At 43.5% G+C, this 12,593-nt stretch overlaps 1 protein-coding gene across 2 annotated transcripts in view; it reads right to left on the bottom strand.

The window, feature by feature from the left end:
- Positions 1 to 12,593, bottom strand: part of TMEM178B (transmembrane protein 178B) — a 251,184-nt gene that overhangs the window by 199,561 nt on the left and 39,030 nt on the right. For both annotated transcript variants that reach the window (XM_033162031.1, XM_033162030.1), the window contains one exon: positions 2,573 to 2,686. In XM_033162031.1, coding sequence (XP_033017922.1) covers positions 2,573 to 2,686 — 114 coding nt within the window. The remainder of the gene's footprint in view (positions 1 to 2,572; positions 2,687 to 12,593) is intronic.

The raw sequence follows: 12,593 nt of genomic DNA on the forward strand, positions 1-12,593 counted from the left end.
TTTGAAGTCTCTCAGCCCCACTCACCTCACAGAGTGTTTGTTGTGGGGGAGGAAGGGAAAGGAGAATGTTAGCCGCTTTGAGACTCCTTCGGGTAGTGATAAAGCAGGATATCAAATCCAAACTCCTCCTCTTCTTCACAATCCCCCCTCACATGGATACATTCCTATCCATGTTGTGCCCTTTGCTAAGGATGCTGACTATACAACTAGATGGCAAGTGGGACGTGTCAATATAATCCCTCTCCTGTGTTTTCAGTGTATGATTGAAGCTGTGCATCTGGGGAAAGTCCTCATCTTGAAGTAAGTCTACAAAAGTGTGCTTCACTCTAAGCTTTAGAGAAGCAACTCCTGATTAGCCTGGAATGAGGAAGACCATACAGACCAGCTTTCTGAAACCTGGTGCCCTCCAATTGTTTTTATTCCCATCAGCCCCAACCAGCATGGCCAATAGTCAGGGATGGTAGGAGTTGTAATCCAAACCATCTGGAGGGCAGCAAGGTGAGGAAGACTGGTATATATATACCTTATTGAGGATGAGGAACCTGTGGCCCTCCAGAGATGGTTGGACTACAACTCCCATCATCCCTGACCATCAGCCATGATGGTAGGGAATGATGAGAGTTAGGGTCCCAGCAACATCCGGAAGAGTTCTTATTCCTGATACAGAATAGGTTTCCTGCAATGATTTCATTTGTTTATGAAAACTTTCTCCAGGCTCTATCGTGTCCCTGTGAGAGGGAGAAAGCACCAGCTAAACAACAACAACACAGAGCACTTATTTCCTCAATAAGCAGGTGAGGGTACCTTCAGCTTTTGTGTGTGCACTTCCACGGTGACTTCTTGCTCTTACAAGGATGGCCTGGCAGGGGCTTATTGCATCTATTCAACCCTACTGGGACTTTGCATCAGTAGCCTTGCTTTTCAAAAACTGCTGTCTGATACTGTGCCACCACGGAGCCACGAGAAAACAGGCTTCTTGTCTCTGACATGAAATGCCCTCCTCGCATTCCCCCACCCCGACTGCCACAAGGGGGAGAAAGTAATCTCTAATGGCAGCCATGTATCTCAAGGCGACTCTTTCCCTGTCATGGTCACTTGCTTCAGAGGTTGTTTGATGCCCATTGGCTGTAGAGGCAATCAGATAGGCTTCTGGTGGCCTTCTTTGCACTGCCCCAGGCAAGGAAATGGGAAGAGCTAGCTTGAGTAGCAGGGTGGGCAAGACTTAAGAGGAAAGGCCTTTGACTTGATGAGCAACCAAGGTGATACTCCTGCTCAGGATGTCAATTATGAACTAGGAATGGATGAATCTGTCAATTTAGGCTTTTCTCTGGTTCACCCCATTTGTGCAGCAGCCTGGAATTTATTTATTTATTTTAAGTCTACATGAAAATCCATACAGATTTCTGTGCATATTTCTCTTAATATATATAAAAAGAATTGTATGCAATTTGGCCTAATCGATGCATTTTGTCAAGAAATTTCCCTATTAATATTAATTATATTGGATTTATTGTTGTTTGTTGTTGTTGTTTATATACCACCTTTCATTCTGAAGATGTCCAGGGTGGCGAACAACATAATTACAAGAACAGGACCGGACACAATAATTTTAAACTTTTTTTTTAAAGCAGCACATTATAATATTACAGCACAATAATAATGTTGGTAGGACCCAGGGCAAAGAAATCATGATCCAAAAGCGCAGGCAGGATGTGAGGGGAATGGGGGGGTTTGCACATTTTTGTATGCTATTATTACTATTATTTTTATTTAATTTTGCAAAGTTAAAAACACTTTACACTTTTCCCCTGGTTACATGCATTGTTGAATGTATTTGGAAAGGTGTGTCATAGCATCTGGAGAAGGGCACATTTCAAGTAATAGCTGTGTTTTGGGTTGTGTATTTCATCAGGAAGTGCAAATCAGACAAGCACTTATCAAAATGCAAACCAGATTTATTTATCCCCATCCTAAGTATGAGCAGCCATATCCAAACACAACTCATAATTGGAAGGTCCCTGCCTGGCAGCTATCAGAAAACAGTGGGTGCAAAGAAAGGACCCAATATCCAATCCTTGCTACTTGGCAACTTCTGCTGAATAACCAGGGTCAAAGGGACTGTTCACAAGTTGGAATTTCAACATGCCAAAAAAAAAGACCCCAAACCCCACAGCCCTATTCAACATGAGCTCAGTAACATATAGCAACTTCAGCAAATTAGTGGCTATGTACATAGCTCTGGCGGTTCTCTTTTATACAATAGCCTATAAATTCCACTGTCTGCAATAGCATCAGTATCACAACTGTTAACATGCTGAAGTTCTGATTGAATTAGACATCCCAGCACTGGTTCTGTTCATAACTTCCAAATGTAATTCAATAGCCACCAACGCACGGTTATGCTGTGTCACCAACCATATTCCTTCCTGCTGTAGCATCCCCAGCACAGGCAAGCAAATAACAGAGTAGCAAGAAGCCCAACTTATTGTCCCTTTCATCCCTGTGCAGATGGGAAGCAATGCTTGCTGGCTACCCTAAAATGCTGAGAAAAGGAAGGAGACCAAAGACTTACGCAAGGCATGCCACTCATCCTGGCGGATGGTCTTCGTAATGTTGTAGGTGAGGTTCTTGGGAATTGTTGCTGAGGAGTAGTGGTACTTGATGTATGAACACTGTTCAATTGCTCCTGGGAAAGGCGAGAAGAAGGCAATGTTTGTTATGCAAGAAGAGAGTCTTATTCCATTCCAGCAGCATTGCACAATTCAGCATGAGAGACCCACACCTAGAAGATGTGGGACACCGGCAGGGGGTTGCTTAACATCAACAAACCTAGAGAAACAGTCAGGATGTTTATTTACTTGATTTAGGCTGCCCCTCCTCGCACCTCCTTGGCTACACCCATGACTCCATCTGATCTTTGTTCATGGAAATCAAGATAGTCAACAAACAGGGTGTCTGGAGACGCTCATACTGCAATAGTACAATCATATTATTTGCCACGGCTTTCTCATAGTGAACCCTGAACATAGTAGTTTCCAGATCCCTCGACATCCTGGTCAAGCTCCTCTGAACACAGCCCAATTTGTCAATGCCCTTCTTAAAAGGTGGTGCTGAACTATGCACCCCAGAGGTGGCCCTTAACCAGGGCAGACTAGAGCAGAACTGCTTCTTTAATCTGGACACGGTTCTGTTATGATATTTGGTATCCAACAGGCTAGTCTTTTCTACCACTTCGCCTTTATCAAATGAGCCTTTTGATCCATGTTAGGTCATTAAACTGCACTTGGCATGAACACACCACAAAAGCGGAGGGTGACTAAATCATTATGCAACCAAATTGCTAGTTGCAACAGAGGCGGGTTTGCATCTTCCCAAGTTACCGGAGGTGTTCCATTGTTTGCTTTCCTTCCATGTTTCTAACATTCTGCCTCTGACAGCAATTAGATTAGACAAAGCCAAATATTATAGGGGGGAAAGCAAAATATTTACATATGTACACGTCTGCCCTGACAGCGTGATGGGCTCCGGCGTGTGCCTTCGCCATCTGGGCACCAAATGCACACCCAGAATGAAAGTTTCCAACTAAGAACCATACTTAAAAAAAGAAAGCCATTGTGATCCTTTTTAAAGTGCCCCAGTTGCCTCCTTCTGTGCATTTCTTAAAAGATTGTTATGCCAGCCTGAAAGACACAAAACCTAACCTTCCATCATACTTACTTCTGTTACAGGTATGGGATGAAGGTTTTGGCACAAAGTTGCAAAACGCTTATTGGTCTGGAATTAAACTTTACACTATTATATACCTGCCTGGTGTAAGCTCTCCTCTAGAGAGCCAGCAAAGTACATAATCCCACAGATGCAGAAAAAGAAGAGGAAAAGTAGACATGAGTGATGGCAATGATCTTATTCATAGCTACCTCCACCTGCCTGCCTTCATGCTGACAACCATTCCAGGGCATAGCACTGACTGCCAGCTTCCTCCTCCTAAATCTCAGTGTTACCTTTGCAGAACTCAACAAGGGGGAGGAGTCAAAACTAGAATCAGTTGGCTCTGCCTGCTATTGGCTCTGGCTCCACCTATTGATGACCTTCCTGCCTTCTTCCCTTCTGGTCCCAAGGGGCACCCAGCATCAATGGTACAGTGGAAATCAAAGCATTTGTTCACAGTGTAAACTACACATGGCATTCTTCACGTGCATTCACAAAGCCTCCTGTTGCTGCCATAAGCACCTCCAAAACAGTCTTCCCTTTCATGTGTTCAGACAGAGCTATTCCTAGCAGATAATAAATTCACTTGCTATTCTTTGTTCTTTTATAAATGCACCATTTGAGCTGAACTGATGAAAATTTAAAATATGAGCAAATTTCAGCCTGCAGCTTGTTTCGGAAGCCGTGTCGCCACATCTTGTGCTTTTGCCCACGTTTGTTTTCATTGAGAAGATAGTTTTAGTCTCTTGTAGTTTTGCTTCATTTCCTGGAGTGGTAAGTTTCAACTGGAACGTACAGGGTGGTGGTATCAACCAACTTTTACTCAGGGCAGACCCCTTGACATCAATGGACCTAGCTTAGTCGTGCTCATTCATTCCAGTGGGCCTGTTCTGAATAAAACTTGGTTGAATACCACCCACAGTCAGATCTGTTCCCAAGTTTGAAAGGCGGTGTCTCCAACTCTTCCTTTGGCTGTAGAAGGACAACTGTGAGCTCATCATTCTCTAGTAGTAATTCAGTGCTTAAGTGCCTTTAGAGCTGGGATATTTATCATTCCCTCCAGCTGCTACATTTATCCAGCTGCATACATCTGGTGCAATGTTACTTGTAATCCTCTTGCTAAAATTTAACCCTGTGTAGGTCCTGATATAGTGAGATGGCTGTTGCTCGTAGTGGGTCAGGATCTGGCTAGGGCTTGAGTGTCAAGGTTAGTGAGGCAAAGCTTAGAGTAATAATTTTCTGAAGGGTAATGATTGTTGGAAGGTCATGATCAAGGGTGCCAGCTTGAATAAAATATTGGGGGGGGGCCTCGGGTAAGCCTCTGCCCGCATAATCAATCACAAGACACGGTGCATGCACCCCATTTGACTGGCAATGCCTATCAACTTGGGGGGCAGCCCCCTCAAATATTTTAATGGGGGAGGGCAAAGGAACCTTGACCCCTAGAAGTTGGCTCCTGCTAGTTAGGGAGGCTGAAAGCTGTTAGGAGACCCCTATTTCCCTTCACAGGGCTACAATTCCCACAGGTCCCTAGGAAAAGGGATTGATTGTTAAACCTTACTGAGAATTGTCACTCAATGAAGGAAATAGAGGTATCCTAACAACTTTCAGCCCCCTTAACAAACTACACTTCCCAGGATTCCTTGGGGAGGTTACAAAACAGCTACAAAATAATTCTCAAAGTAGCATGCAGCCTCCACCACTGTTCAGGCTGCTGGAAGTCAGGCGTAGCCAGGGCACACTGGGGTCTCTGGAAAATGAGTGATGCTCATGGATTGGGAGCACAGCGGAGTGGGTGGAGGGAGAGAGAGAATGTGTATCCAGCTCACTAACCCTACTTTCTGGAAAAAGTAGAAATCATAGATGTTTCTACAAATGAACTGTAGAAACCCAAGGCAGCCTGATTGCCCATGAAGTCTGAAGATGACATATTGGTGCATCTTCTCACCCCTGAACTGGGGAGTGTGGAGTGTGCCTTAAAATTCTGTCTTCAGACAATCCTGACCCTTCACTTTGCCTCCTTAACCCTGATGCACAACCCTTAGCCATACCACTAGCACTGGTCATCTCCCTATATCAGGCCCTTCAATGTAGGGTTAAGGTGCAAATAGAGGATTATGAGTAAGGTTGCATCAGATGTGCATAGCTGGGTAATTGTAGCAGCTGGTGGGAAAGATAAATATTCCAAATCTGAAGGCACCCAAGCACTGAATCACCCCTAGAGAATGATGAGCTCACAGTTGCTCTTCCATGGCCAAAGGACAACACAGAGGCCCAAAGGACAGTTATGAAACACACACAGCCTGGCTGTTAACCTTCTCCAGGCCAGGGTACAGTGGCAGAGAGGAGCTACAAGCTCCTTGTCCTTTGTTCAGTCTCCTTGTCTTATCTGTTTTCATGAGTTATTAAGTTTAAAAGGCTGAACATTCTTTATTCCTGCTTGTTTGGAGAAAGAAATTAAATGATCAATAGTCACTGAGACATCAATTATTGGTAAAGATGCGCTGATGATCTAGGAGCTTGTTGAATAAGTTTTTACTTCAGGGAAGAAGCCCTACAGGGATCATGATGCTGTCCAATAAGGTGGAAAAGGAGGAGTATAAGCAGGCACAGGACTCTCTCCCCAACAATATGAGCAATGAGTCAGAAAGTCACCTGGTCCCTGGACCAAATCTCATTTTGGCCATGTATTAGCTAGATGGCTTTCAGCAAACCATACAATCAGGCCTCCTGCTTGTAACAAAGCCAGTCTGGCACAATGGTTAGGATGTCCCACTAAGACCGGGGAGACCCAGGTTCAAATCCCCAAAGTTCAGGAATCTCACTGCATGATCTTGAGCCAGTTGCACTCTCACAAGCCCAACCTACCTTATGGGCTGATGTGAAGATAAAATGGGGAAGAAGAGAACCTGGTAGACCACTTTGTTCTTTTTGGAGGAAAGGTGGGATATAAATGTAATTAATAATATTACAGACATGTCAAATGTATGTTGTCAACTTATGAGCTTTGGCATTGCCAGGGGAAATGGGTGGTGACAGGCAAGCCGTCGCTTAGGAAGCTTTTATAAGCATTTGAGAAACTCAGGCTTTCACAAGAACACTGTTCCAAAGCCACAACCTTATTGGATCAGGGTGAATTAATGCTTATGTCTTTATTGTAGAATGTGCATTATCAAACTGAGCAATTAGGAATGCATCCCAAGCTTCTAATTGTCAGGTAGCATGGTGGCTTGGCAGTGGAATTTGCTGCCAAGGAGTGTGGTGGAGTCTCCTTCCTTGGAGGTCTTTAAGCAGAGGCTTGACAGCCATCTGTCAGGAATGCTTTGATTGTGTTTCCTGCTTGGCAGGGGGTTGGACTGGATGGCCCTTGTGGTCTCTTCCAACTCTATGATTCTATGATTCTATGGCTGTGATCTGTAAACCAATTCAGCTGCAATACTTAAATTTAAGTCCACTTAGCCACATTGCCTTAATAGGCTAAACAAAAAAGCCCAACAACTTTAATCAGAGAAATAATAACAGTTCTTTATATATCACTATTTGAGTGTTCAAAGAGAGTCACATAAATTGTCACAGTCACATTCTTAGCCAGTACACCAGCAGCCTGCTCTGTGCATGCTTGGGGTTCACAGGGGAAATGAAAGCAAGAAACAGGTCAGGCAAAAGTTCTGCATCAGGTCCCTCTAAGTACATCAGGACCCTGGTCAGCTCCCAGGTCTGCTCTCAGTGGCCTTGCAGGCTTAGTTTTGGAGTATGTTGTCTCAACAAGAGTATCTGGGACATTATGTAAGCCAGCAAGACCTATGCTGCTATTAGTGAGGACCCAGGAGGAGGTGATGAGCCCCTCACACACAGCAGAGCAGACCGTATTCTTCTGTATCTTCCTCAGGGTGCAGCAAGAGATTTAGGAGTCCTGACACAGATTGGGTAGGTTGGTGGATCTGACCACCTTAGTTGTCCATTTTACGTTCCACATGTAGGTGTAGGCACAGCATTTCCAATTTGCTTGAACTTCTTATCCGGAGATGTTTTAGAAGCATTCCAAGCCATTCATAATAAACCCAGACCCATTAGAGATTCAGGATGAGCCACTGAGGGAGCCATCCACTTGTCAATTAAATGAATTTAGATTGGCAGGTGGTGGGGTGGTCTTTAGGGTGGATTTCGTGTTCTCTCCACCACTAGTCAAACTCTGTACTAGGGAAGATGAACCTTTGGTTCTCTAGTTGCTGTTGGGCTCCAACTCCATCAACCCCAGCCAGCATGGCCAGTGGTGAGGGCCACATTCCCTCGTGGGCAACCTTTTCAGGGGCCACATGCCAGTGGTGGGTGAGGCCAGAAGCAAAAGTGAATGGCACAACAAGCGTAAATTTTACCTTTGGACAGTAGCCAAGTTTCTGCATACACTCGCATATCTTTCTTTAGTCTCCCTCCAGCCAAGCAAGAGACTCTGCAGAGTAATCAAGCACATTCCACTGAGGCAAAAACACTCAAAGAAGGTGTAAAGTGAGGTAGGTGAAGGGTGTGTCCTAGAGAGAGAGGGTAAGGCTGGAGAGGAACTTAACATCTATAACAACTAACTATAACATGGGACGCGGGTGGCACTGTTGCTTAAACAACAGGGCCTGGGACTTGCCGATCAGAAGGTTGGCGGTTTGAATCCCCGTGGCAGGGTGAGCTCCCATTGCTCGGTCCCAGCTCCTGCCAACCTAGCAGTTTGAAAGCACGTCAAAGTGCAAGTAAATAAATAGGTATCTCTCTGGCGGGAAGGTAAACAGTGTTTCCGTGCACTGCTCTGGTTCACCAGAAGTGGCCAGAAGTAGTTTAGTCATGCTGGCCACATGACCCGGAAGCTGTACACCGGCTCCCTCGGCCAGTAAAGTGAGATGAGCACCACAACCCCAGAGTCGTCCGCAACTGGACCTAATGGTCAGGGGTCCCTTTACCTTTACCTTTATAACATCTCAGCATTGCTCCAAGAACCACAACTATGAAATTTAAGCCTAGCTGCAAGAGCAATACTGTTCAAAGATATATTGAGTCAGTGGGCTCCCAGCTAGCTATTGATTGGCCCCTGTCCTCATCACACCACAGTTCTAGCCATGCTTGTGTGATCTGAGCAGTTGCTGTTCAAATCTTGAGTGGCCTAAAGGGCCACATTGTGGAAACCTCGCTGAACCTCAGAAAGGTTTGGACTTGTCAGTGCCTGGAAAAGAACCCACTCTCGAACCTTACTTATATTGCCCTGAGATACACAATGGAAGGAAGGAAGGCTACAACTGCAATCAATAAACATTTGACTCTTCCATCCTTGTGGTTCATTCTTTGGTTGCTTGGTATGAGCTGTTGCACACATTACACAGCAACAAATGCAGAATTGCCATGGAGTTTATCTTCAAAAGGGATCTGCAGCCGGTCCAAATCCTTTGGATTCCTCCATCTGCAACATGGGGGTGAGGGGGCAATAATACCTCCTTGCCTTACAAGGTTGTTGTAATAATCACAAAATACATGCAGAAAGGTTTGAGCACTTGAAAGTGCTATCCAATAATGATAATGATGCTTTAGCTATACAGCTAAAAAAATGTACTGTGTAAAGTGGTCATAAGATCAGAAGTCCCAGGGAAGTCCTAATATGACTCCAATGAGCTCAACATTTTTGATAGAAGTTCCAAGAGGGACATGTAAATTTAGTGGAATAACTCAGTACTTAAAAAGCATCCTCCCCCCGCCCTTAAAGTCAAACACATAGAAAAGCATCTTCACTCTTTCCCAGTTCCCTGGGGCTTGGCAATGGATAGCTCTGTGAAAACAGCTGTGATGGAAATAACAGTGGAGAAAGCCAATGAGTGATGCTCCTGTTGAAATCTCAAATAGCAACATTCAGGCTGAATACTAAAACTTCCCAACAAGCTGCCTTTTCCCTCCACTGACATCCACACTGACATCCAAATAGCAGCCTCCTTTCTCTAGGGCAGCCCCAGAATACATGTTTTAATTCTCTTTGCTCAGACGTACAAACACACCACCCTGATACAATGTATTATGCTTCTCTTCCCCCTTTCTCCCCATACTATCTCAGAGAGGCAAAGGCTTCAGACATTACTGCGATAGTGCATAAATAAATCCTATGGCAGGCTGATCTCCCTAACATAAAATGGAACCGAGGCAAAAAGAAGTGAGGCATTAGCTACCCCTTCCAATTTGGTGCCACCTGCGAATTTGATGAGCACCCCCTCAATTCCTTCATCCAAGTTGTTTATAAAGATGTTGAACATCAATGAGCCCAAGACTGATCCCTGTAGCACCCCACTTGTCACTTTTTTCAGGATGTCAAGGAACCATTAGTGAGCACTCTTTGGGTTCGGCCAGTCAACCAGCTACAAATCTGCCTCATCCAGCCCACATTTTACCAGCTTTTCCACCAGAATATCATGGGGAACTTTGTCCAAAGTCTTACTGAAATCAAGATACACTATGTCCACAGCATTCCCTTCATCCACCAAGCTTGTAACTCTATTTAAAAAAAAATGAAATGAGATTCATCTGGCATAACTTGTTTTTGAGAAACCCATGCTGGGTCTTAGTAATCACTGCATCCTTTTCTAAGTGATCACAGACTGACTGTTGAATTTTCTGTTCTAGGACCTTTCCTGGTATTGATGTCAAGCTCACTGGTCATAAGTTACCTGGGACTTCTTTTTTCCTCTTTTTGAAGATGGGGACATCCGCCCACTTCCAGTCTTCAGGGACCTCACCTGTTATCCAAGAATTCTCAAAGATTATAGGTAGAGGCTCTGATATTACATCCACAAGCTCTGCCTTCCTCAAAGGAATAAAGTTGTGGTGGGCAGCAAAATGGAGGCAGAGGGAGGCTGACAAAGCATTTGAAAGGCATGGAGAGTCAATTCATGGGAACGAAGGAAGCAGTGAGAAAACAGGAAAATAAGAGAGAGCACATGAAACAGAAAACGAGTGACTCAGAGTGGGAGTTGTTGGTTCATACAAAAGGCAAGTAGATGGTGTCTAAAATTCATTTGGGTTTTTAATTGTATTTGTATTGTTTTGTTTATTTCTTGTTGCATTTTATTGTATTGAATTTTGTACAGATTTCTTTTTTATACAAAAAAAAAACAAAACACTTAGCATCGAGCACAGCATTACCATTACAACAGGGAGAAAAATCATTACATTTTCCGACAAGACCCTTAGCTATATTCAAGTAGCCCCATGAGGATGGTGGTGGGGTGTTGGAACCACTGCTCCACACTTTCTGTATTGTATACTGATTACAATGACATTGTAATTGCTCTTTTTTTTAATAATGCAAAGCATCCTCCCTGCAACTGAAAACCCTGATAATGCAGAAGTCCCATTTGCATGGAGAATTCTTACCTGCTGCTGTTGTTTTGTAATTCCTATTAATGTGTTTTGATTTATAAGCCACATAGAGGTCATTTTTTTGAATTAAGGAAAAACAATATCCAAAAATGCCCAGTATGTAAGTAATTCTTGAACAGGGCTTTGGAGCAGATATGATGAAGATTTAAAAAAAAGAACACAACCCACTGGTATTGTACTTTAGAGTGATAACAGTACTTCATGCTATCACAGTAACCTTCACAACAACCCTGTAATGTAGACTAGTGTTTAACTCCTCATTTGGGGGAGGGCTGCAGCAGAGAAATTGTGACTTATCTCAGACTGCTTAACGGCTAAAGCAAAAACTGAACTGAGCACATTCTAATTTGTCACATAGGGGTTTTGTTTTTTACCTCTGTACAATCCTAGCTCTTGATGTTTATAATGGCATATACAAGAGGAGGAGGAGGAAGAAGAGTAATCTGAGTACTGAAAGTGGGCAAAGCATTGCTGTCTAGGTTTTTGTTGAAATACTCAAGAGTACTGAACATCCAACTTGATGCTTGAACAAACCTCTGAAATCCTTTGCGTAATTTTACCAATATCTTCTCCCTCCACCCTGAGCAAAGCCTACAATTTGCAAATTCAGCTCTTTTAATAAAAGACTGTCTTGTGTATAATGCACAGGAAGGCATAAAGACTATGGGGCTCATAGATAAAGTTATTCAACACTGAAGATATATATATATATATATATATATATATATATATATATACACACACACACACACACACACACACACACACACACACACACACACATATATATATATATATATATATATATATATACACACACACACACACACACACACTTAAGTAAGGTCTGTCTATAAAGGGGCATTTTTTAAAAAAAGTATCCATGTGTTAGTTACATATTTTTATTCCCAACCCCCAACTCCTTTGATATAATGGCATAATCTGTGGAGAACCCCTCTGGCACAAGCCTTATTAACATGGCTGGGAGTTGAACAAGAAATTATCTCCCCGGGAGGAGCTTTCAGAGAGCATGAGCCCGCAGGTCAGCTCTTCATAATTTATTAGATTAAAAAGAAGAAACCTCAGCAATATGAAACCCCAATGAGTTTCTAATAGCTGTTCCAATACGAATGAGTGAGCAAACAGCACAGGAAGGGAAGGCAGAGAGGGCAATCTCTTGATTGTAACAAGCAGAAAGAAATGTCCGGGGTAGATTCTTCCTGTCTTTGAGCAGGGGGGAAAGGGGGACAAGTAGGCAGTGATAAACTCTCAAAGAGCTGGGGATATTGTCAGTACTGTTGTTCTATTGTACTGTACTACAATACTGTAATGGTTAGACTTGGACTGGGGCCTAGGAGACCAGAGTTCAAATCCCCACTTGGCTATGAAGCTCAGTGGGTGATTTTAAATCAATTATGGTCTCTCAGCCTAACCTACACCGCAGGGTTGTTGTGTGGGTAAAACGGGGAAGGGAGAATAATGTA

Source organism: Lacerta agilis, chromosome 10, assembly GCF_009819535.1.
Source record: "Lacerta agilis isolate rLacAgi1 chromosome 10, rLacAgi1.pri, whole genome shotgun sequence".
NCBI classification, from domain to species: domain Eukaryota; kingdom Metazoa; phylum Chordata; class Lepidosauria; order Squamata; family Lacertidae; genus Lacerta; species Lacerta agilis.